At 40.0% G+C, this 26,074-nt stretch overlaps 1 protein-coding gene across 2 annotated transcripts in view; it reads left to right on the top strand.

The window, feature by feature from the left end:
- Window positions 1-26,074, top strand: part of LOC133248160 (alpha-2-macroglobulin) — a 72,471-nt gene that overhangs the window by 41,787 nt on the left and 4,610 nt on the right. For both annotated transcript variants that reach the window (XM_061417959.1, XM_061417960.1), the window contains exons 14-32: window positions 197-339; window positions 1,339-1,488; window positions 3,986-4,153; window positions 4,622-4,727; window positions 5,399-5,519; window positions 8,176-8,404; window positions 9,198-9,321; window positions 9,668-9,789; window positions 11,304-11,355; window positions 13,084-13,191; window positions 14,723-14,806; window positions 15,096-15,272; window positions 15,596-15,683; window positions 16,847-17,003; window positions 17,872-17,946; window positions 18,375-18,555; window positions 24,069-24,292; window positions 25,013-25,231; window positions 25,381-25,508. In XM_061417959.1, the coding sequence (XP_061273943.1) occupies window positions 197-339; window positions 1,339-1,488; window positions 3,986-4,153; window positions 4,622-4,727; window positions 5,399-5,519; window positions 8,176-8,404; window positions 9,198-9,321; window positions 9,668-9,789; window positions 11,304-11,355; window positions 13,084-13,191; window positions 14,723-14,806; window positions 15,096-15,272; window positions 15,596-15,683; window positions 16,847-17,003; window positions 17,872-17,946; window positions 18,375-18,555; window positions 24,069-24,292; window positions 25,013-25,231; window positions 25,381-25,508 (2,656 nt within the window). The remainder of the gene's footprint in view (window positions 1-196; window positions 340-1,338; window positions 1,489-3,985; window positions 4,154-4,621; window positions 4,728-5,398; window positions 5,520-8,175; window positions 8,405-9,197; window positions 9,322-9,667; window positions 9,790-11,303; window positions 11,356-13,083; window positions 13,192-14,722; window positions 14,807-15,095; window positions 15,273-15,595; window positions 15,684-16,846; window positions 17,004-17,871; window positions 17,947-18,374; window positions 18,556-24,068; window positions 24,293-25,012; window positions 25,232-25,380; window positions 25,509-26,074) is intronic.

Consider the following 26,074-nt stretch of genomic DNA (forward strand, 5'->3'; position numbering starts at 1 on the left):
AGAGAAGCCTGGTGGGACCAAGTTCATGGGGTTACAGTGAGTCAGACAGGACTTAGCGACTAAATAACATTACATTACTAGTAGTCATTAGCCAAACCAGGCTTCTAAAATGACTTTGTACTGATACAACAGAAAAGCATTATTTTAGCCTTGAATTCTAACCCATGATCACTTCCTTATTGTCTCTGTGCTCCAGTGCAAGGCCATTTTTCCATGTCAGTCCCCGTGGAGTCAGACATTGCTCCTGTCGCTAGGCTGCTCATCTATGCCATTTTACCTGACGGAGAAGTGGTAGGGGATTCTGCAAGATATGAAGTTGAACACTGTCTGGACAACAAGGTGAGTGTTTTATATGGTAAAATTTTCAACATTTAAAACTAGAAGTTACTATCACTATCAATTATTTTCTACACTTGCGCATTGGGGTCAAAGGGGTTAAATGAATTCTCCAGAAATTTTCAGCAAGGTAATGGCAGATCACACTAAGAAGCCACGTCAAGAGAAAAACAAATATCATATATTAACACATATTTTTGAAATCTAGGAAAATGGTACAGATGAACTATTTGCAGGGCAAGAATAGAGATTTGCAGATGTAGAGGACAGATGTGTGAACAAGGAGGGGGTAATGAGGGTGGGATGAATTGGGAGATTAGGATTGATGTATACGCGCTAGCATGTGTAAAACAGATAGTGGGAAGCTTCTGTAAGGTACAGAGAGCTCAGCTTGGTGCTCTGTGATGACCAGGATGGGTGTTGGAGGAGGAGGATGGGAGCGAGGTACACGAGGGAAGGGATATATGTATACATATAGGTGATTCACTTCATTGCACAACAGACTCTAACACAACATTGTAAAGGAACTATACCACAATTTAAAAAAAGAAAGAAAGAAGCCATGTCACTTGACTCCTAGCACAAAATCCCCATGCATTATCTCTTACCCAGTTCACAGTACCTTGTTCCCTTCTTTTATGGTGAAGTGTTGGGAAATATGCAACCAAGTTTTAAGACTACAAAAGAGCCAAAGAAAAATACAAGAGTGTCTAGAACCATTTGCATTCTAGCCACAGTTAATGAACACCTCATCATGTATCAAAGGTGGACAGTGGAGTCTCAAATTTAATAACTTATAAAAATAGATATCACTATAATGGCTCAACTGATGAATATCAGAGTGACACATAGGGAATCAAAGGCCTCAAGACTCACGTGGCGCCAAACATCAACAAAGTCAAAGTGATTTTGCACCAAATTTGAGGAACAGCCAGGAAAGGCTGGTGAATCCATGGATCAATCAGGAAATTTCTTCTTCTGACTTTGTCCCCAATTCCACAGGTGGGTTTGAACTTCAGCCCCGGACAAAGTTTCCCGGCCTCCCAGGCCCACCTTCGAGTCACCGCTTCCCCTCAGTCCCTCTGCGCCCTCCGCGCCGTGGACCAAAGTGTGCTGCTCATGAGGCCCGAAGCTGAGCTCTCAGCAGCCACGGTGAGTTCTGTGAGCCCCAGGGGCCAGGAAGGGCCCCACGGGCAACTCAGAGCAAGGAGAGTGGGGTGGGTTCTATTAAACTTATATTTATCTAGGAGTTAATCATTTTGAGCTCTTTCATGTGCACCTTTTTTTTTTGGTAAGGAAGATAATACATATGAATATATAGGTATAAATGATGTACCATCCAAAATCCCTGATATTGAAGAGCTTTATGAACCCAATAATAAGAATTTTCAAACTAGTTTCAATATTTCAAAAAGTCTTAACATAAGTGGTACATATACGGGCACTAAGACTGCACAGGCTAAATGAAATATCAAATTTTTATAAGAATTGTATCACAGGATCCTTGGGGCTAGTGCACTGGGATGACCCGGAGGGATGGTACGGGGAGGGAGGTGGGAGGGGGTTCGGAATGGGGAACACGTGTACACCCGTGGCGGATTCATGTTGATGTGTGGCAGAACCAATACAATATTGTAATTAGCCTCCAATTAAAATAAATAAATTTAAATTTAAAAAAAAGAATTGTATCTGTTGTAACATTGCATTTTCCAAGATGAACACAGTTTCTGAAGGAAGAGCTATATTTTCTCTGATGAATACAAATTAGGAAAAATTAATTGCTGTGTGACAAACGACATTAATAAGTGAAACCTTTTAAAATATTGAGTTAGGGGACTTCCCTGGTGGTCCAGTGGCTAAACTCCAACCTCCCAAAGCAGGGGTCTGGGGTTTGATCCCTGGTCAGGAAACTAGATTCCCTCATGTGCAACTAAGACCCAATGCAGCCAAATAAATACTAAAAAAGAAAATAATACATAGATAAATAAATTAAATGAAATAAAATATTGGGCTAATAGGAAAAATAACAAAAGAATGTGCTGAGTGTAATAACAAGAAACTACTTAATATGTCCTAATAGTAGTTTGCCCATTTCTTCAAATTTTCAATGAGGCCAATTGGAATACCTCTTACTGAAGGTTTTTTTACTATCAAAATTTTATAAAGGGAAAGTTATGTTTTTTCTTCCCTACAAGAGAAACTTATAAGTAAAGGACTTTTTGGTCCTTCCAACGGTATTTAATTAAAAATCTTAAGATACTTCTAAAGGAAATTTTAAATGCATAGTGGAAGCAAGAAATATGTGGGCAAATTAAATTAATGTGTTAAGCTTATATAACATAATTTCATAGTTCTCAAAATTTTTTTAAATTACAACAACCTCAGTGGATAGATAAGGCAGAAGATTCTACTAGTTTGTTAATAATAAACCAGGCGCTTTCAGGTATTTAGGAGCAGACCTGGGTTAGAACAAGAGTTCCTCTCAATCTGTGATAATGTTTCAGTATTGAAATGCCTGCAGCGAAGGGGAGCCTGGTGGGCTGCCTTCTATAGGGTCGCACAGAGTCAGACACGACTGAAGCGACTTAGCAGCAACAGCAGCAGTAGCATAAGTCATTCAGTCCACACATACTTATTTAGTGCCTACTGAGTTCTGGATGTGCCTACTGTGTGCCTAAATTCTGGGGATCTCAATAGTGAACTACTAGAAAGTAAAAAATCTATGCAGTCATGGATCTTACATTTTTGTAGATGAGATAGACAATAATTACGTTATACGCTTTCAAGAAAAATAAAGCAGAGCAAGGAGACAGAGATGCTAAGAGGGAGCTGCCCTTGAGAAAGTGTTTCATTTCATTGTGCTACTCACTTTGCTAATTTAGTCTTGTCAACAATTTTGTCAGGATTTTCATGTTTGTTTTATTCTTCAAAGTATCATTTTCAGTATTCTACAATAAAAGTTTATGTATTTTATAAAGATATGGAGCATTTTGTTCCCATCATTAATACTAAGAAAATACCATCCTGACCTATATAGAGGATACAGGCTTATCCATGTGCCTGTTTGGAACATGCATCCATTACTTTGTTATACACTGAGTCTGTTGCTAACCACCAGGTAGAGAAAAAAACTATTACTTAATTCTCTCATCCCAAAGTGTTACACAATCTCTCAAGTACAGCAAACCTCAATTTCTCTTAATTAAATTTTATTTCATTCCAACATAGAGTCTAGGGTTTGTCTCTGAATTATGTAACAAAGGATTATGATCTTTGGGTATTTAGATAGGAATGTTTTGGGGTTTTTTTCCCCCTAACACTGTTAAACATCTTCAAAATCATCTTCTCTATAAATTGTCTAAGCAACAGAGCCACTCAAAGAAAGTTTGGCAGTGATTAGTCTTTTCTTTTCTCCTTGAACTTAAGAAAAATAAGCCACAAATAATTTTGGCCTTTTTTTTTTTTTAATTGTTTAATCCTTTTGTGGGGAGATGGTGCCCCCCACCCCATACTGCACAGCATGTGGGATCTTAGCTCCCCAACCAGGGATCCAACTCTAGAGCCCCCTGCCTTGGAAGCATGGACTCTTAACCACTGGGCCTCCACGGAAGTCCTTAATTTTGTCCTTTTGTCCTTTGCATTTGTACAGGTTTATAACCTGCTACCAGTCAAGGACCTCAGCAGTTTCCCCTCAAGTGTAAATCAACAGGAGGAAGACAATGAAGACTGCATCAGTCATGACAATGTCTATATCAATGGAATCATGTATTTCCCAGTATCAAATACAAATGAAAAAGATATGTATAGCTTCCTGCAGGTAAGTCCCTTATACTGCTGATGGTCACTTCTTAAGGTTCACAAAATATTATCCATAGGAAGAATATTTATTTTAATGCTTCCATATCATATTTGAGGGCAATGGAACATAGAGAGGTCAAGTAACTTCTCCAACATCTACTAATAGTAGCAGATCTGCAAGAGCAACATAACTAGGACTGGAACTTCTGGGACTATTAAGCAAATTTTGTTTTGTCTTTTTACCGAAATTCATTGCCTTGTGATATTTATAAATATCATATATGTAAAATAATTACCTTTGAAAGAGGTTTAAAGCCAGAATAAAATTATCTGTTTATCAATTTCCTTTCTACTATGTGAACATTAAAATTTTTTTAATTAAAATAAAAATTAGTATTAACCTAGTTGGATTATTTGTTTAATTCTATGAAAAGAAGAATGGGTATAAAATATGGATGTACTGATTCAGTTATGATTTCCTTTACAGGATATGGGCTTGAAGGCATTTACCAACTCAAAGATTCATAAACCCAAGATATGTCCACAGCCTGAAGAACATAGAATACAGCATCACACACTATTAGCTTCTCCAGGTAAAAAATTAATTAATTGCCTAATATATTGAACCAAATAAAATAATTCTTTAAAAAAGGTAAAATGTGATGAAATTAACCAAAAAGAACTTGTGATTCAAGTCATAGAGAGCAGACTTGGGTTGCCAAGAGGGAAGGAAGGGTTGGAGAGGGGTGAACTGGGAGTTTAGGGTTAGTAGATGCAAACTATTATATATAGGATGGATAAAAATTGGGGAATGAAGAACTTTTAAAATTCTTGATCCTCTCACTCCTATAAACTATTTCTCAAAGACACTGTCATAATGTCTGAGTATGGTTTTTCTTTGCTCGTGCAGAGGAGCAGACCAAATCCAGATCTCAAGTCATAACCCTCACCACTTAGAACAACATGCAGTAGCTGCAGAGCGTCCTTTCTGCTTCTAGGTCTCCTTTCACAGACTATCCAAGACTCTTTCTGCTTCTGGGTCTCACTGTTCTCTGACTGGGACTCGCTTCCCCCAGCTCACTTACAGCTTATTGTAATACTTCAGAATTCACCTAAAAATATCACCTCCTCCAAGAAGCTTTCCCTTAACCCAAGTGTCCTTTCCCAGTTCCTATCTTTTTCATCACCCTATTTCTTTTGTTGCACTTATTACAATCTCTCATAAGCTTTATCTTTATAGATACTGTTACTGTTTCGTCCACAGTCAGAGCTGAAATGGGAAGAAATCGTGATTTTGTGCATTTTGACGATACTTCAGAGCCTCCCACAGAGACTGTACGAAAGTACTTCCCTGAGACATGGATCTGGGACTTGGTGGTTGTAAGGTAAGCAACTTCTTTTAAATTACTTATTTTTTATTTACTTTATTTTCACTTTTCATTCATTTTATTATTCATTATTGACTCTGCTGGGTCTTCCTTGCTATGCACAGGCAATTTCTCTGTAGCCTGCAATGCTGTCTGATAGCATTTACCCATTGTAGAATGTCTTTCAAAATTGGAGTCAGTCCTCTCAAACTCTGCCATGGCTTTGGCAACTAAGTTTATGTAATATTCTAACTCTTTTGTTGTCATTTCAACAATTTACAGTATCTTCCACAGGAGTAGTCTCCATCTCAGGAAACTACTTTCTTTGCTCATCCATAAAAAGCAACTCCTTATCCATTCAAGTTTTAACATGAGATTGCAGCAATTTGGTCATATCTTCAGGCTGCACTTCTAATTCTGGTTCTCTTGCTATTTACACCACATCTGCAGTTATTTCCTCCACTGAAGTCTTAACCCCTCAAAGTCATCCATGAGAGTTGGAATCCACTTTTTTCACTCTCTTGTTAGTGTTAATAGTATGACCTCTTCCTATGAATCATGAATGTTCTCAATAGCACCTAGAATGGTGAAGCCTTTCCAAGAGGTTTTCAATTGACTTTGCCCAGATCCATAGAGGACTCAACCATATATGGGAGCTAAAGCCTTACAACGTATATTCCTTAAAGAATGAGACTTGGAAGTCAAAACTACTTCTTGATCCATGGACTTCAATGATTATTGTGTTAGCAGGCATGATGACAACATTAATCTCATTGAGCATCTCCATCAGAGCTCTTGAGAGACCAGGTACATTGTCAATGAGCAGTAGTATTTTGAAAGGGATCTTTTCTTTCTAAGCAGTGGGTCTCAACAGTGGGCTTAAAATATTCAGTAAACCATGTTGTAAACAGATGTTCTATCATACAGGCTCTGTTGTTCCATTTATAGAGCACAGGCAGAGTGGATTTAGCATAATTCTGAAGGGCCCCAAGATTTCCAGAATGATAAATGAGCATTGGTTTCAACTTCAAGTCACCACCTGCATTAGCCCCTAACTAGGGAGTCTGCCCATCCTTTGAAGATTTTAAGTCAGACATTGACTTTTCCTCTCCAACTATGAAAGTCCTAGTTGGCATGTTCTTATAATATAGGGCTGTCTCATCTACATTTAAAAATCTGTCATTTAGTGTGGTCACCTTCAGTAATTATCTTCTGGATAACTTGCAGCAGCTTCTATATCAGCACTTGCTACATCACCTTGAGCTTTTATGTTATAGAGTTAACTTCTTTCCTTAAGCCTCATAAACCATTCTCTGCCAGCTTCAAATTCTTCTGCAGCTCCCTTACCTCTCTCACCCCACAAAGAATTGAAGGGAGTTAAACCAAAGAGAGTTGGGGCCTTGCTCTGGATCAGGCTTTGGTTTCAGGAAATGTTGTGGCTGGTTTGGTCTTCTCTCTAAATCACTCAAATTTTCTCTGTCAAGCAGTAAGGCTGATGTTCTATCTTATCATCTAAGTGTTTACCCAAGTAGTACTTTTAATTTCCTTTAAGAACTTTCCCGAGCATTCATAACTTGGCTAACTGGTGCAAGAGGCCTAGCTTCCAACTTGAATTCCCCACAAAGCTTAATCATTTCTAGCTTTTTTAAAAATTGCATTTATTTATTTTCGGCTGTACTGGGTCTTTATTGCTGCATGCAGGTTTTCTCTAGTTGCAGCGAGTGGAGGCTACTCTTTGTTGTGATGTGTGGGCTTCTTATTGCAATGGCTACTCTTGTTGTGGAACATGGGCTCTAGAACATAGGCTTAAGTAGTTGCGCACTGGCTTAGTTGCCCTGGGGTATGTGGGATCTTCCCAGACCAGGATCAAACTCATGGGCCCCCTGCATTGGCAGGTGAATTCTTAGCCACTGGAAAACCAAGGAAACCCTATTTCTAGCTTTTGGTTTATTAAAGTGAGAGGTGTGCAATTCTTCCTTTCATTGAACACTTACAGGCCATCCTAGGATTATTAATTGGCCTAATTTCAGTATTGTTATGTCTCAGGGAATACAGAAGCCTGAAAAGAGGAAGAGAGTTGGGGGAATGGCTGGTCAGTGGAGCAGTCAGACACACACAGCATTTATCTATTAAGTTTGCTGTCTTATATGGGTACAGTTTATGGTACCCCAAAACAAGTAAAATAGTAACACCAAAAATTAATGATCACGGATCCATAACAAATATAATAATAATGTAAAAGTTTGAAATATTGAGAGAATTACTTCAGAGACCTGAAGTGAGCAAATGCTGGTAGAAAAATGACACCAATAGACTTGTTTGACACAGGATAGCCACAATTTGTTTAAAAACACAGAACTGTAAAGCACAATAAAGTAAAGCACAATAAAACGAGGTATGCCTGTACTGGGGCTTCCCTGGTGGCTCAGTGTAAAGAATCTGCCTGCCAGTATAGGAGACACAGGTTCAATCCCTGAGTCAGGAAGATCCCCTGAGGAAGGGAATGGCAACCCACACCAGTGCTTTTGCCTGGAGAATCCCATGGCAGAGGAGCCTGGTGGGCTATAGTCCATAGAGTCTCAAAGAGTTGAACACAACTTAGCAACTAAACACAACAACAAGGCCTGTATTTTAACTGCCTGCTTTTTGTTTTTCACATGGCCATCGTCCCCAGCTCTTCAGGTGTGCATGAAGTAGAAGTATCAGTCCCTGATACCATCACTGAATGGAAGGCAGGGGCCCTCTGCCTGTCCAGAGACACTGGACTTGGTCTCTCTCCGACCGCCTCTCTCCGAGTCTTCCAGCCCTTCTTTGTGGAGCTTACAATGCCCTACTCTGTGATCCGTGGAGAGGCCTTCACACTCAAGGCCACAGTGTTAAACTACCTTCCCAAATGCATCCGGGTAATGACCTCTCTTTCTTAAATTGAACACAGGATAACCATCCAATAAATTAAAAACTGCATTCCTGGGAATATTGACAAACTTCCTATTTATAAGATGGGCTCACCAGGAGAGAATACTGTCAGAAATATTCAGGTATTATATGACCGCAGTTTTTGATAGCTCCAAATACCAAATGACAATGTAAGACAAGGTTCTGACCTTATCATAATCCTCATGTCTTCTGTTCTCAAAGATTTCAACCTATGCATTCCTATATATTAATATTTAACTTTTCATATATGATTAATTATATTAAACTTAATTTTTAAATCTCACCATAACTGTTTATAAATCTTATATACTCTGCTGGGAGACCTGAAGGTGTGGTTGAGATCCTAAGCCAAGAGAGTGGGAAGGAGGTTCAGGAGGAAGGGGATTCCACTTAAGGCTCATTCACATTGTTGTACGGCAGAAACTAACACAACACTGTAAAACAATTATCTTCCAATTAAAAATAAATTTTAAAAAAAAATCCTAAGCCAAAGGAGTAGAGCTTCCACAGGCAACAAACCTACTATCATGACTTTTCTTCAACTCTGCTCCTACCACGTGAAAGAGCAGATTACTCCTAAATACTAAGATTTAGGTGTCAGATCCACCCATAAGATGCACAGTCCTCATTTATATTATCTTCAGTGTTAGGCAACCTGAAATCTACTTAATCCCCCAATGTGCTTTATTTTAAGCCATTCCCTCTTTGGTTCCCTTTTCCTCTGGTTCATTTGTCTCTTTATCTCACCCATGGTTTCAGGTCAGTGTGCAACTAGAAGCCTCTCCTGCATTCCTAGCTGTTCCAGAAAAGGAACAAGAGACTTATTGCATCTGTGGGAATGGCCGGCAGACTGTGTCCTGGGCGGTAACTCCAAAGTCCTTAGGTGAGAGACAGCCTCTCATAGGCAATTCTGTACCTAAAGATTGTATGTATATATGGGATCCTTATATCCAAGCAAAGAATGTGCCCCCTCTCCACCAGATGGTAGAATGTTTTTCTCTCTTTCATTCTAGGATGTCTAGAAGGATACCCCCTTTCCCTCACCTCCATCTCTACCTTGGATTCTCAGTATCATTAGCCTCTAGTCTATGCTACTTACATTCCTGTTCCTATATTTTTATAAACCAAAATAAAAAGTCACATAGCATTAAACATGTATAAACCTTGGGGTTTGGAGTCACTGAAGAAGACAGAGATGGGGCTCATCTCTACTGGTCCCCATTTTCTAGGGAATGTGAATTTCACAGTGAGTGCAGAGGCAGTGGAGTCTCAAGAGCTATGTGGGAGTGAAGTGCCTGTGGTCCCTGAGCATGGAAGGAAAGACACAATCATCAAGCCCCTGTTGGTTGAAGTAAGTAAGCCTGCTTTTTTTTTTGGATGGGTCACAATGAGTCAGGAAAAACAGTGGTGAATCCAGTTGGAGTTCCTGATTTTGGGTAAGAAGGACTAAATAATATATGATCATGTGATATTTCACAATATGATTCTCTCTTTGTCTCTCTCTCTCTCATCTTTACCTCTCTTGATTTAACTTTATAATTCCCTTCCCTTTCCCATCTATCAATTTGTCTCCTTCATATATTGCTTCAGTTCAGTTCAGTTCAGTCGCTCAGTCATGTCCGACTCTTTGCGACCCCATGTATTGCAGCACACCAGGCCTCCGTGTCCATCACTAACTCCCGGAGTTCACCCAAACTCATGTCCATTGAGTTGGTGATGCCATCCAGCCATCTCATCCTCTGTCGTCCCCTTCTCTTCCTGCCCCCAATCCCTCCCAGCATCAGAGTCTTTTCCAATGAGTCAATTCTTTGCATGAGGTGGCCGAAGTACTGGAGTTTCAGTTTTAGCATCATTCCTTCCAAAGAACACCCAGAACTGATCTCCTTTAGAATGGACTGGTTGGATCTCCTTGCAGTCCAAGGGACTCTCAAGAGTCTTCTCCAACACCACAGTTCAAAAGCATCAATTCTTCAGTGCTCAACTTTCTTCACAGTCCAACTTTCACATCCATACATGATCACTGGAAAAACCATAGCCTTGACTAGACGGACCTTTGTTGGTAAAGTAATGTCTCTGCTTTTGAATATGCTATCTAGGTTGGTCATAACTTTCCTTCCAAGGAGTAAGCATCTTTTAATTTCATGGCTGCAATCAGCTGAACGCTGAAGAAGTGATGCATTTGAACAGTAGTGTTGGAGAAGACTCTTGAGAGTCCCTTGGACTGCAAGGAGATCCAACCAGTCCATTCTGAAGGAGATCAGCCCAGGGATTTCTTTGGAAGGAATGATGCTAAAGCTGAAACTCCAGTACTTTGGCCACCTCATGCGAAGAGTTGACTCATTGGAAAAGACTCTGATGCTGGGAGGGATTGGGGGCAGGAGGAGAAGAGGATGACAGAGGATGAGATGGCTGGATGGCATCACCAACTCAATGGACATGAGTTTGGGTGAACTCCAGGAGTTGGTGATGGACACGGAGGCCTGGCGTGTTGCAATTCATGGGGTCGCAAAGAGTCGGACACAACTGAGTGACTGAACTGAACTGAACTGAACTGAATCACCATCTGCAGTGACTCTGGAGCCCCAAAAAATAAAGTCTGATACTGTTTCCACTGTTTCCCCATCTATTTGCCGTGAAGTGATGGGACCAGATGCCATGATCTTAGTTTTCTGAATGTTGAGCTTTAAGCCAACTTTTTCACTCTCCTCTTTCACTTTCATCAAGAGGCTTTTGCTTACACTTAAACAATTTGTTTATATAATACATTTGAAAATCAGTTCCAATACTTTTCTTCATGAAGAAACCTTTAGTTCCCCTATGTCCTGAAAGTCTCTCATTTCTAACTTTTTTTCTTTCCACCTAAAGCCTGAAGGACTAGAGAAGGAAGTAATATTCAACTCCCTGCTTTGTCCATCAGGTAAGACTCATTCATCATAATTAAAATGACATTGACTAGAGTATAATATTTGAAGTTCAAAGTATTTTATATAAACCCTTCCTACACTGTCCCTATGAGGTAAGACCCGAAGAACCATCAACCCATTTGGTAAGTGAGGAAACTGCTTCTTAAAGAGGCCAAGTAATTTGATCAGGGGACTATTCTTATCCCATGAATTCTGAGTCTTTATTTCTTAAGCACCTATGCAACTATCAAAATGACCTTCTGACTAGTGTATGATGTGGTTATAGGTTTTAATAGAAAGTGGGTAGATTCAAAACGAATATTGCCAAAGGGGATATTTTCTTGGATATTTACTAATACAACATGGGATGCATATATATAATACAATTATAATATACAATACAATACAAGTAGCTGAATTGCTGAATTCAAGCCACTGCAACACCGAGTTTTGCATAGCTAACCACATTAGAGAATGAGGCTACGGTACTTCCTGAGAAAAGGTTTCCATAGCCTGTACCATTTGTCCTGTCAATATTTTTTTGGTGTCGATTCTGACATCCTATCAGTCATTCCAAGGAGGAACTAAAGAAGCTTACAGTAAAAGATATAGCTTTATCCTTGTGGAGAATTCCCTAGTTTAAATAAAAACATTTATAGAAACTTAGTACATAAGAAATTTATCAATGCAATGTGTTCTTATCTCAAACTAATGTCTAATCAACATCATTTCTTGCCTTTCTCTTCATACTCACTTCCCTTTATTTTTTGTCATGTCAAGACTTAATATATTAATAAATGAAATGTATTCTAAAAAACATAATTGCCTTATTATTTAGCCTTGTTTATACATTTAAGTGAACTTACTGCTTACTACCAAATCCATCATAGATTTTCCTCTATTTCTGAGCTTTTCATTTTGATTTCTCTCTCATGTGTCTAGGGATAATCATCAGAGTTTTATTAAAATTAATTTTAATTACTCACATAATGCAAAAAATACTTTCTCCTTAAAAAGAACCAAAACCTCATATTAAAGGCTATTGTCATCACTTTGAAATCTTTTTCAATACTTTAATGATTATCAATGTGCATTTTTAAATAACACATTGATAAATTTGTTTCTGTATGTGTGATTTACATAAATGGATAAGTTTAATCATATAACTTGCTTTCTTTTTCACTCAAGGACTTTTAGCTTAGAAAACTCTCCATGTTAAATTATAGATTTAGATAATTCCTTTTAATTTCCAACTATCACAGTTCTGCTTGGTTTTATAGCATTTCCCAAATTGGTTTTTCCAACTATTTGCTGGACTAGATAGATAGATGCTTAAGGTAGATACCAAAATGTGAAATTCCTAATTAAGAGCCAGTAATGTATATTCTTAGTCTTAATAGAACTAAACAAAGTCTATTACCTAAATATGCTTCTATTTCCACCAGTTTATATTTTCCTGCATGATCACCAGCATTTGTTACCATCAAAGTTTTTAAATTTTGACCAAAAATGTGGATGAAAAAAAAAAGCATTGTTGCTTTAATTTACATTTCTCTAGCTGAAAATTAGGATGACTTTATTTTTGCACACTTATGAATTGCTTTCATATCCTTGACCATTTTCAATATGTTGGAGTAGTTTGGGGTTTTTTGGATTCAGTTGTATACATATCTATTGAGTAATTTGTAAATATTTCCTTTCATTTGGTAATTTGTCTTTTTTTTTTTTTTTTAAATGAACAGTTGACTTTGTCTTTCTCGGTGCGGAAGATGGAGGCCAAGTACTCCGCCATTTCCCACCCGCCGCCGCCACCGACACTGCTGCCGACGCCCACGACCCCGCCCGACCTGGTAATTTGTCTTTTTGCTTTGCTTATGTCATGTTTTCTTACAAAAAGTTTTTTGAATGTAAGAGAATTCATATACAAGTAATATATAATTAATATAACTATATTTAGCACACAATTATATATTTAACTACAGGATTAAATTTAACTACATGACTATGTAATTAATATAACTGATAGTATATACATAATTGATATATCCTACTTAATGAGTTTGGAAGAAGTATACACTTGTGAAACTGTCACCACAATCTATACCATAAACTTATCCATCACTTTCAACAGTTTCCTCTCACTCTCTTATTATTATGTTTTTGTAATATAAGATATATCCTATTAGCAAATGTTTAGATTTCACTTTCATGCATTGGAGGAGGAAATGGCAACCCACTCCAGTATTCTTGCCTGGAGAACCTCAGGGATGGGGGAGCCTGGTGGGCTGCCATCTTTGGGGTCGCACAGAGTCCGACATGACTGAAGCGATTTAGCAGCAGCAGCAGCAGGTATACAATACAGTATTAACTCTAGGCACTATGCTTTACAATAGACCTCTTGAATTTACTCATCTTGTATGACTGATACTTTGTGCCCTTTGACAAAGTTTCATTATTAGTCTATAAAGATGGGATTCAGTATGATGATAAATACTACAATTTTTTCTTTTCTTCTTCATGTCATTCACCAATTAAAAGGCCAGCAAATGTATGCTTATCAGCAACTATTAATTTCTTTTCAGTGAGTCAAATACTGTTCATCTTCACCCCCTGCCCCATGTCTAGGGTTTCCATAAAAATACTGTCTTTATATCTGGTGAAATTTGATGGAAGTAAAGACTGAGCATTAAGGTAGAATTCAGGAACTTTTGAGTGACAGCTGAAACCACCACCAAGATATTCTGGCCATGGTTTGGTCTTAATGAAACTCACTGAGTTGTGTTCGACTCTTTGCACCCCTATGGACTACACAGTCCGTGGAATTCTCCAGGCTAGAATATTGGAGTGGGTAGCCTTTCCCTTTTCCAGGGGATCTTCCCAACCCAGGGATTGAACCCAGGTCTCCTGCATTGCAGGCAGATTCTTAACCAGCTGAGCCACAAGGGAAGCCCAAAAACACTGGAGTGGGTAGCCTATCCCTTCTCCAGCGGATCTTCCCGACCCAGGAATCCAACCAGGGTCTCATGCATTGCAGGAGGATTCTCTACCAATTGAGCTATCAGGAAAGCCCAAAAAAAAACAGATTTTGGGCTTCCCTTGTGGGGAATTACACAGAATTACGATGTGTCAGGTTCTTGTCAATGTGTAGCCTTCTTTTGGCTACAATTTCACATACAAAGAGGCCGGGAAAGGAAAGATTCTAGAAATCTCAGAATCCCATTCATGTATGTTGAAGATATTAAAAAACTGGAATATTAAAAAAGGGACAACTTTTCAGAAGAAGTTTAGGTTCAAGGCATAGTTCTGGCTTCTGGGTCTTGGAGATCTTTAAGAAGATGCACAGTAGAAGTCATTTTCATCATGGCTGATTTGTTTCTCTAGGTGCCAAGGTGTCTGAATCATTATCTCTGAAGCTGCCACCAAATGTGGTGGAAGAATCTGCCCGAGCCTCCTTCTCAGTTTTAGGTGAGTCTCCAGCCCTAGGGGACTATAGGGGACTAGTGAACGGTATTAGACAATAGCTACTATTTTTTCCATAAATATTTTCTGAAAATAACAGCTATAATTTTAACTTCTTTGTTCTCTTCTCCTTTGGACTTATTTATTGCTTTTAATCATACTTCTATTCTTAAAAGACCCACCCTTCCTAAAAATCCTCCTTTCTTTACCTTAGCTAATTATTCATTTGTTCCTAATGATTCTGATACATCATAATCTATAAATTTTATGACTTCCCATCTCTCCCATTTCCTAGGAGACATATTAGGCTCTGCCATGAGAAACACCCAAAATCTCCTCCAAATGCCCTATGGTTGTGGAGAACAGAATATGGCCCGCTTTGCCCCTAACATCTATGTTCTGGATTATCTAAATGAGACACAGCAGCTGACTGCAGAGCTCAAGTCCAAGGCTATCCTCTACCTCAACACTGGTGAGTGACTGAATAAGTGCATGAAAACTTTGTGGTGTTATTTTAATAACAGACTGGATTATCCAGTAGGCTTGAGTTACTTATCCATTCTATGATATGTAAATGTATCATTCTAGGATATTTACAATAATAAGACTACTATGACGGTCAATTTCATGGGACCTATCCAGTGTCCAACCTCCAATAAAATGTTTAGGACTCAGAACCATCCAACATATTGCAGCAAAATTTAGGGAATAGCACAAGATGCCAGGGCGTTTTGATGATTTGTCTGGGCATGCAATGTACAATCTTTCATGTTGCTTATGAACCTTTCACTCCAGGTTACCAGAGACAGCTGCTCTACAAGCACTTCGATGGCTCTTACAGCACCTTTGGGGAGCATCGTGGCAACAGTGAGGGCAATACTTGGTAAGGGAAAGAAAGCTTTTTCAAGCTTCTATTTTTGTGTCAGCTCTCTTACATATATAATCAAAATTATATTCCCAGTAACCCTATCAGATATTATCATTAAGCCTATAGTTATACTGGATAAATATACAAGACTAGCAAGGCAACAAGCAAAAAAGCTGAGATTTGAATACACATATGTTAGACTTGTCCCCAGAATTCATCCTGTTCATAATACACCAAGGTATTCTTTCTGAAATAGCTATTTTTTTAAAACAGCCTCCATAACCATGACTTTTTAAATGAGATAGCCAGTGACCATATCACATAACTTCCAAATAAACTGTGTTAACTTCAGATTATGTTTTTTAGATCAGATTCATTTTGATCACTAGCAAACTAATAGTGAGGAAAGAAATGAGATGGTCCCAGTGATATCAAACATTATTTTAAAATCCCTAAGGTAGGAACATCCCCAGTGGTCCAGAGGTGAAGACTGCCTTCTAACACAGGCAGTGTAGGTTCGATCTCTGGTTGGGCAGCTAAGATCCCACAAGCCTTATAAAACAGAAGCAATATTGTAACAAACTCAATAAAGACCTTTAAAATGGCCCACATCAAAAAAAAATCAAAAAAAGAGATACCTCAGGCAAAACAGTGTCAAAAGGTACCACATGTAAGAGCTGTATATGAGAAAATTCTACCATCTACAAAGGAAAATCACTAAAGATTTAAAGCCTTAATCAAACAGAAAAAAAAAAAGAAGTAACATTAGGAGTACAGCTGACCCTTGAAAAACATGCAGGTTATGGGTGCTGACCTTCAGCAGTAGAAAATTCTACACTGTCACTCTACAGTTGGCCCTCTGTAACCCAGTTGTCCATCCACAGATTCAACCAAATGGGGATCATGTAGTACTGCAGTACATATTTGTTAAAAAAACAAACAAAAAAACCATTGAGTAAGTGGACTCATGCAGTTCAAACCATGTTGTTCAAGAGTCAACCGTACTAAATCCAGCAGATTCATCAAGTAAAGGCAATGGAAGCTCTGAGTACACAAGTATGTCTATTAGATGACTCACATCAGTGTATGAGACGTGTCCTGTGCAGGCTGCTGCTGTGAAGTGGTTATGAAACCACTGTACCAACATAGATGTGATCATCACTTCCTCTCCCCCACAGGCTCACGGCCTTTGTACTGAAGAGTTTTGCCCAGGCTCGAGGCTATATCTTCATTGATGAAGCACATATTACTGAAGCTCTCACCTGGCTGGCCCAAAAGCAGAAGAGCAATGGCTGTTTCAGGAGTACTGGGTCTCTGCTTAACAATGCCATCAAGGTGAAGTGTTCCCAGAGCTAGTTTTTGTTTGTCCAGTATACTGTCCACAAGGATAAGGAGAGGAAGTGATAACCTAAGGATTCCTTAAGGAAATCAGATGAAAATAAAACCTGGATAGCAGCACCAGAAAGAGGGGATGGAACTTAGGGTGAATGTGATACTTTGCCCCACGGTGATAAATATGGATTAGGACAAATCCCTTGACAACAGAATACAAGGAGCTGATGAAGAGCATTCTCAGAAGTTATTGGGAGTTTTTAAATTATTTTAAAAACTCAATTAGTTATTGGGAGTTTTTAAATTGGGAGTTTTAAACGACTCAGAACTTGACCAGTACTGAGTCAAGTTCAGTACTGGTAATTGGTCTGTTCAAACTTTCTATTCCTTCCTGGTTCAATTTCTTGGGAGATGGCACCTTCTAGGAATTTGTCCACTTCTTCTAGATTGTCCATTTTATTGACATACAGTTGCTGATAGCGCTCTCTTGTACTCCTCTGTATGTCTGTAGTGTCGGTTGTAACTTCTCCTTTTTTCCCATCTGATTTTATTGATTTAGGCCCGCTCCCTTTTATTTTTTTCATGACGAGTCAAGTGAAAGGTTTATCAATTTTGTCTGTCTTTTCAAAGAATCAGCTTTTAGTTTCACTGACCCTTTTTTTAATTTTTAGTTTCTATTTCATTTATTTCTGCTCTGATCTTTATGATTTCTTTCCTTCTACACACTTTGGGTTTTGTTTGTTCTTCTTGTTCTAGTTGCTTCAGGCATAAGATTAAATTGTTTATTTGAGATTTTTCTTGTTTCCTAAGGTAAGCTGGATCACTATAAATGTCCTTCTTACTCAAATCTCTCTCTGTCTCATGTTTACAGGGTGGGGTGGACGATGAAGTGACCCTCTCTGCCTACATCACCATCGCCCTTCTAGAGATGCCTCTCCCTGTTACAGTACGTGTCCTGGCTAAAGCATTGCTCTGGATGCCATGAAACTGCTGACATGTTGTCTGAAATGTCACCTTACTCAGCTTTCCCACTACGCAATGCCAGTGCTTCCCAGATCATTAGAGAATTTGATCAAACCACTAAGATACATTTACACTTTCCCAGTGATGGCCCTTGTCTATTTCTTCCCTAGCAACCTCACCACCAGCATCACACACACATAGAATCTAAAATTCTAAAGATATGGATTATATTCTTGCACTATGAATGTAGACTAACAGATTAAAAAATACTATTCTCTCCCTCCCTAAGAATGAGGCTAGAGGGATAAATGCTTCTGAACAACCTGACCTCTGTGCTGTGGTCCGTTTTTACCTGGGGGCCCCAACCTCCCCATTCACACAGCGCACCCCCTTCCTGTTCTCCCTCGCCAGCACCCTGTCGTCCGCAATGCCCTGTTCTGCCTGGACTCAGCCTGGAAGTCAGCCAAGGAAGGATCCCAAGGCAGCCACGTCTACACCAAGGCACTGTTGGCCTATGCCTTTGCCCTGGCGGGTAACCAGGAAAGGAGGACAGAGGTACTGACGTCACTGTATGAGGAAGCCGTGAAGGAAGGTGAGAGCACACCCGAGAACTTTCTCCCATCCCATATTCTCGGGATCAAGAATTCCACACCAAAGGTCTGCCATGACTACCTCTCAGGATCCCTTTCCCTCTCTTCTTTAACTATATCATTATATTTACATTTTGTTTATTTTTTAATTTTCGGCCACACTATGCAGTATGTGGGATCCTAGTTCCCTGACCAGGGATCGAACCCACACCACTTGCATTGAAAGGCTCAGTCTTAACCACTGGGCCACCAACGAAGTCCCTCTATATCATTATAGACTCGAAGTTTCTTACTCAAGTTACACATCCAAAGATTAAAAGGCAGTAGACTGTAATAGTAAGAAGCTTGGCCTCTGAAGACTAGTGCTAAAAAAGTATATGGCCTAGAGCAAGTGCTGTACAAGTATTAGCTATTGGTTAAGATATCAGTTCTCAATATATGCCCCACCCACACCCAGTGTATCATATCATTTTAAACATAAGACTGAAGGAAGTAATCCCATGAATAAATTCTAGTGTTTTATGCTCATTTCACAAAACTGATGATGTTGGGCAAGTCTATTCATTATCCACACAATATTTCTGTATATGTAATGGTCTATATGAGAGGTAGAAGAAGTAAAAATAAAATGCAAATAATAAGATATCCAATAAAACATATCCTGCTTTTTTCCCTTGACAGTGCTATTAGTTGTTTACTCTTATAATGCACTGAGAAACATTTCAGATATACAAAAATGCGTAAAGAACAATTAGCAAATACCTTTAATACCTCCCTTTCAGCTTAAGAAACAGAATATTACCAATGCTGGAAAAACCCTCAGGGTACCACTCCTACTCTAAAAAGTAGTTGATCTAGAATTTGTCATTACAATCTCCATAGATTTATCTTTTTATTGCATGTGTAATCCTAAATAATATTCAGAATGTTTACATTTTTCATCTTTAGATAAGAACTATCATCCTTCTAAGTATTTCTACTTGATCCTTGTCTTTCTGCTTACCTTTTGTATTTTAAGTTCAATGTTAGGCTGAAAGGAGTCCCTTGTACGGGTGTGTTAATTTTCACTGCTGCATAATACATTCAGTTCAGTTCAGTCATTCGGTCATGTCCGACTCTTTGCAACCCCATGAACTGCAGCAGGCCAGGCCTCCCTGTTCATCACCAACTCCTGGAGTTCACAAACTCATGTCCATCAAGTCGGTGATGCCATCCAGCCATCTCATCCTCTGTCGTCCCCTTCTCCTCCTGCCCCCAATCCCTCCCAGCATCAGAGTCTTTTCCAATGAGTCAACTCTTCGCATCAGGTGGCCAAAGTATTGGAGTTTCAGCTTTAGCGTCAGTCTTTCCAATGAACACCCAGCCCTGATCTCCTTTAGAATGGACTGGTTGAATCTCCTTGAAATCCAAGGGACCCTCAAGAGTATTCTCCAACACCACACTTCAAAAACATCTATTCTTTGGTGCTCAGCCTTCTTCACAGTCCAACTCTCACATCCATACATGACCACTGCAAAAACCATAGCCTTGACTAGATGGACCTTTGTTGGCAAAGTAATGTCTCTCTTTTCAATATGCTATCTAGGTTGGTCAGAACTTTCCTTCCAAGGAGTAAGCATCTTTTAATTTCATGGCTGCAATCACCATGTGCAGTGATTTTGGAGCCCCAAAAATACAGTCTGACACTGTTTCCACTGTTTCCCCATCTATTTCCCATGAAGTGATGGGACCAGATGCCATGATCTTAGTTTTCTGAATGTTGAGCTTTAAGCCAAATTTTTCACTCTCCACTTTCACTTTCATCAAGAGGCTTTTTAGTTCCTCATCACTTTCTGCCATAAGGATGGTGTAGTCTGCGTATCTGAAGTGAAGTGAAGTCGCTCAGTCATGTCCGACTCTTTGCAACTGTAGTGTACAGGGCTCCTCCATCCTTGGATTTTCCAGGCAAGAATACTGGAGAGGGCTGCCATTTCCTTCTCCAGGGGAACTTCCCAACCCAGGGATTGAACCCAGGTCTCCAGCATTGTGGGCAGACGCTTTACCGTTTAGGCCACAAAGAAAGCCACAACTTGCATATGTGAGGTTACTGATATTTCTCCCGGCAATCTTGATTCCAGCTTGTGCTTCTTCCAGCCCAGCATTTCTCATGATGTACTCTGCATAGAAGTTAAATAATAAGCAGGGTGACAATATACAGCCTTGACGTACTCCTTTTTCTATTTGGAACCAGTCTGTTGTTCCATGTCCAGTTCTAACTGCATATAGGTTTCTCAAGAGGCAGGTCAGGTAATCTGGGTATTCCCATTGCTTTCAGAATTTTCCACAGTTTATTGTGATCCGCACAGTCAAAGGCTTTGGCATAGTCAATAAAGCAGAAATGGATGTTTTTCTGGAACTCTCTTGCTTTTTCAGTGATCCAGTGGATGTTGGCAATTTGATCTCCGGTTCCTCTGCCTTTTCTAAAACCAGCTTGAACATCTGGAAGTTCACAGTTCACATATTGCTAAAGCCTGGCTTGGAGAATTTTGAGCGTTACTTTACTAGCGTGTGAGATGAGTACAATTGTGCGGTAGTTTGAGCATTCTTTGGCATTGCCTTTCTTTGGGATTGGAATGAAAACTGACCTTTTCCAGTCCTGTGGCCACTGCTGAGTTTTCCAAATGTGCTAGCATATTGAGTGCAGCACTTTCACAGCATCATCTTTCAGGATTTGAAATAACTGGAATTCCATCACCTGCACTAGCTTTGTTCATAGTGATGCTTTCTAAGGCCCACTTGACTTCACATTCCAGGATATCTGGCTCTAGGTCAGTGATCACACCATCGTGATTATCTTGGTCATGAAGATCTTTTTTGTACAGTTCTTCTGTGTATTCTTGCCGCCTCTTCTTAATATCTTCTGCTTCTGTGAGGTCCGTACCATTTCTGTCCTTTATCAAGCCCATCTTTCCATGAAATGTTCCCTTGGTATCTCTGATTTTCTTGAAGAGATCTCTAGTCTTCCCCATTCTGTTGTTTTCCTCTATTTCTTTGCATTGATTGCTGAGGAAGGCTTTCTTATCTCTTCTTGCTGTTCTTTGGAACTCTGCATTCAGATGCTTATATCTTTCCTTTTCTCCTTTGCTTTTTGCTTCTCTTCTTTTCACAGCTATTTGCAAGGCCTCCCCAGACAGCCATTTTGCTTTTTTGCATTTCTTTTCCATGGGGATGGTCTTGATCCCTTTCTCCTGTACAATGTCATGAACCTCCATCCATAGTTCATCAGGCACTCTATCTATCAGATCTAGGCCCTTAAATCTATTTCTCACTTCCACTGTATAATCATAAGGGATTTGATTTAGGTCATACCTGAATGGTCTAGTGGTTTTCCCTACTTTCTTCAATTTAAGTCTCAATTTGGTAATAAGGAATTCATGATCTGAGCCACAGTCAGCTCCTGGTCTTGTTTTTGTTGACTGTGTAGAGCTTCTCCATCTTTGGCTGCAAAGAATATAATCAGTCTGATTTCGGTATTGACCATCTGGTAATGTCCATGTGTAGAGTCTTCTCTTGTGTTGTTGGAAGAGGGTGTTTGTTATGACCAGTGCATTTTCTTGGCAAAACTCTATTAGCCTTTGCCCTGCTTCATTCCGTATTCCAAGGCCAAATTTGCCTGTTACTCCAGGTGTTTCTTGACTTCCTACTTTTGCATTCCAGTCCGCTATAATGAAAAGGACATCTTTTTTGGGTGTTAGTTTTAAAAGGTCTTGTAGGTCTTCATAGAACCATTCAACTTCAGCTTCTTCAGCGTTACTCGTTGGGGCACAGACTTGGATTACTGTGATATTGAATGGTTTGCCTTGGAAACGAACAGAGATCATTCTATCGTTTTTGAGATTGCATCCAAGTACTGCATTTCGGACTCTTTTGTTGACCGTGATGGCTACTCTATTTCTTCTGAGGGATTCCTGCCTGCAGTAGTAGATATAATGGTCATCAGAGTTAAATTCACCCATTCCAGTCCATTTTAGTTCACTGATTCCTAGAATGTCGACATTCACTCTTGCCATCTCCTGTTTGACCACTTCCAATTTCCCTTCATTCATGGACCTGACATTCCAGGTTCCTATGCGATATTGCTCTTTACAGCATCGGACCTTGCTTCTATCACCAGTCACATCCACAGCTGGGTATTGTTTTTGCTTTGGCTCCGTCCCTTCATTCTTTCTGGAGTTATTCCTCCACTGATCTCCAGTAGCATATTGGGCACCTACTGACCTGGGGAGTTCCTCTTTCAGTATCCTATCATTTTGCCTTTTCATACTGTTTATGGGGTTCTCAAGGCAAGAATACTGAAGTGGTTTTCCATTTCCTTCTCCAGTGGACCACATTCTGTCAGACCTCTCCACCAGGACCCACCCATCTTGGGTGGCCCCACAGGGCATGGCTTAGTTTCACTGAGTTAGACAAGGCTATGGTCCGTGTTATTAGATTGACTAGCATAATACATTACAATATACTGAAAGGTCGTAACTTATATAGAGTGTCTCTTCTCATGGATCTTTTCTTGTTTATTTACTTCTGTGGCAAACCATGATGCAATGAATACTCATATTCTCCTTGAGGGGGTAGTACCTGAGTTTGTCTAACTTGAACTTGGAAAGCATAACCGGTGGATTCGTGAGCTCAGTACATTTTCCCCTTTGCTGGATTACTGCCAAATTACTCTCCAAAGAGCTGTTTACTTCCCACAGCAGTATAAATCAGAACCTGTTATTTCACACCCTGTCAGCGTTTGGTATTTTGAGAATTACTCTACTTTTTTAATCTAATCAGTGAAAACTCCATTATCTCATGTGATTTGTGATCCTCATAAGCAATCTCCAAAGACAGGCTTTATAGAAAACTGAACAAACCCTGCTGCTACTAAGTCACTTCAGTCGTGTCCAACTCTGTGCGACCCCATAGACGGCAGCCCAACAGGTTCCTCTGTCCCTGGGATTCTCCAGGCAAGAACACTGGAGTGGGTTGCCATTTCCTTCTCCAATGCATGAAAGTGAAAAGTGAAAGTAAAGTCGCTCAGTCGTGTCCAACTCTTGGCAACCCCATGGACTGCAGCCTACCAGGTTCCTCTGTCCATGGGATTTTCCAGGCAAGAGTATTGGAGTGGGTTGCCATTGCCTTCTCCGGGAACAAACCCTAGACAAGGTTAGAATAACATCAGATACAGGAAATTACTACAACCAATCAGAGAACTTGGTCGGCTATTTCTTCCACCAATACAACTGCAGCAACCATTTCACAACTTGGATGGCTGTAGGCTTTGGACTCCAACAACATGACCACCTTAGCCCAAGTTCTATGAGAAGTTAAGTTCAGCTTGTCCCATAAGGAAAAGCATCCAGATAAGGTTTAACAGACTATCATTGGAAGGAAACCCTCACTGCAGGTCTGGCTCCTGTACTTTTACTTGAAGTTGAACATGAGTATGTGGTCACTTACATACCACATGAAAAAATCTTTTTCTCACATCCAGATAATACCATCCACTGGACACGACCTCAGAAACCCAGGGTGCTCACGGAGGACATTTACCAACCCAGGGCTCCGTCTGCGGAGGTGGAGATGACGGCCTACGTGATCCTTGCTCACGTCACGGCCCAGCCGGCCCCGAACCCAGAGGACCTCAAACGTGCCACGAGCATCGTGAAGTGGATCTCAAAGCAGCAGAATTGCCAGGGGGGCTTCTCCTCCACCCAGGTCCGTGCTTAGCCAGAACCTTTCACTTCACCTTCAGGTAGCAAAATGTTTGAACGAGATACAAACATGTATAAGAAGAAAAAAATGAAGATAAGAATAATTTGAAATGAGGAAAAATGTTATTAGTATTCAAGGATGGTGAGAAATAAGGATAGATACATGACAGAACCATACAGTCCAAGGTAGATACGCAAAGGATATGGTTCTGTCATCTATGTAAGGATTATAATCAATCTTAAAATGAGGATTCTACTACTAAAGTAGTGAGGGGAACAGGAAATAGGAAACCGAAGCTCCTTTTGTGGCAACTAACATGGATTTTGGGTTTCCCTGGTAATGCAGCTGGTAAAGAATCCTCCTGCAATGCAGGAGACCCTGGTTCTATCCCTGGGTTGGGAAGTTCCCCAGGAGAAGGGATAGGCTACCCACTCCAGTATTCTTGGGCTTCCCTGGTGGCTCAGACAGTAAAGAATCTGCCTGCAATGCGGGAGACCTGGGTTCAATCCCTGGGTTAGGAAGATACCCTGGAGAAGGGAAAGGCTAACTACTGCAGTATTCTTGCCTGGAGAATTCCATGGACAGAGGAGCCTGGCGGGCTACAGTCCATGGGGTCGCAAAGAGTCAGACATGACTGAGTGACTTTCACTATTAACAACATGGACTTTTGGGTCTTTCAAGGGCTGTCATGCCTAAGTGGGTCCTCTCACCTGTCTCTTCCAGGACACAGTGGTAGCTCTCCACGCCTTGTCCAGATACGGAGCAGCCACTTTCACCAGCGCTAGGAAGGCTGCACAGGTGACCATCCAGTCTTCAGGGACATTTTCCACAAAATTCCAAGTGGAAAACAGCAACCGCCTGTTACTACAGCAGGTTTCATTGCCAGAGGTGCCTGGAGAGTACAGCATGTCAGTCACAGGAGAAGGATGTGTTTACCTCCAGGTGAGATTCTGGGCACAGAAGATCCAGAGTCACCACGGTCAATGAAAAGTCGTAACTCAGTGAACGATGGCGCAAATGAGAGAAAGGGTTGAGGTATCTGGGAGGAGTCCTGGAGAAGGAAAAATCACAGATTTTTCTCTGTTCCACAGACATCTTTGAAATACAATATTCTCCCGAAAAAAGATGAGTTCCCATTTGCTTTGGAGGTGCAGACTCTGCCCCAAACTTGTGATGGACCCAAAGCCCACACCAGCTTCCAGATCTCACTGAGTGTCAGGTAAGACCTCTGACTGCATCATGTAGTTCTGGGTATAACAGCCAATCTTCTCACTAGAACTCCGCATTAAGCAGAGCAGCATGACGGTGAATGTCTGTTCTGCATTTATTGAAAAAGCAACCTGTTCCCATGTTGACACAGAATTTCTCAGTGATGAAGTTTACATTGTATATCCCCCACTGCAGGATCTCTTAATGTCTAATCTCCTTATTTACAGCTTATTAACCCCCTCAATAATAATTACATAAAGAACATTACCCCTTGCCTCTAACCTGAATTCCTGATTTTATTCTAATATAATGATTCATCCTGATTTCATTCTATTGTCATGAAATCCGATATTATTCTTGCTTTATCCAGGACAAAGGTGGAGACCTCTTGCAAAGTATGAATAGAAGGGAGTAGTGACTCTCTAGTTAAAATTCCTACTGGTGATAATTAAATCTCAGATTATATATAAAATAATCAATCTGGGGGAAATATATACATATGCAGCCATTTTCAAATAACTACTGGGCTATTTGTATCTGTCCACAAGATATTATGAGCAAACTCTGGCAGATAGG

This window comes from Bos javanicus, chromosome 5 (assembly GCF_032452875.1).
Source record: "Bos javanicus breed banteng chromosome 5, ARS-OSU_banteng_1.0, whole genome shotgun sequence".
Taxonomy (NCBI): Eukaryota; Metazoa; Chordata; class Mammalia; order Artiodactyla; family Bovidae; genus Bos; species Bos javanicus.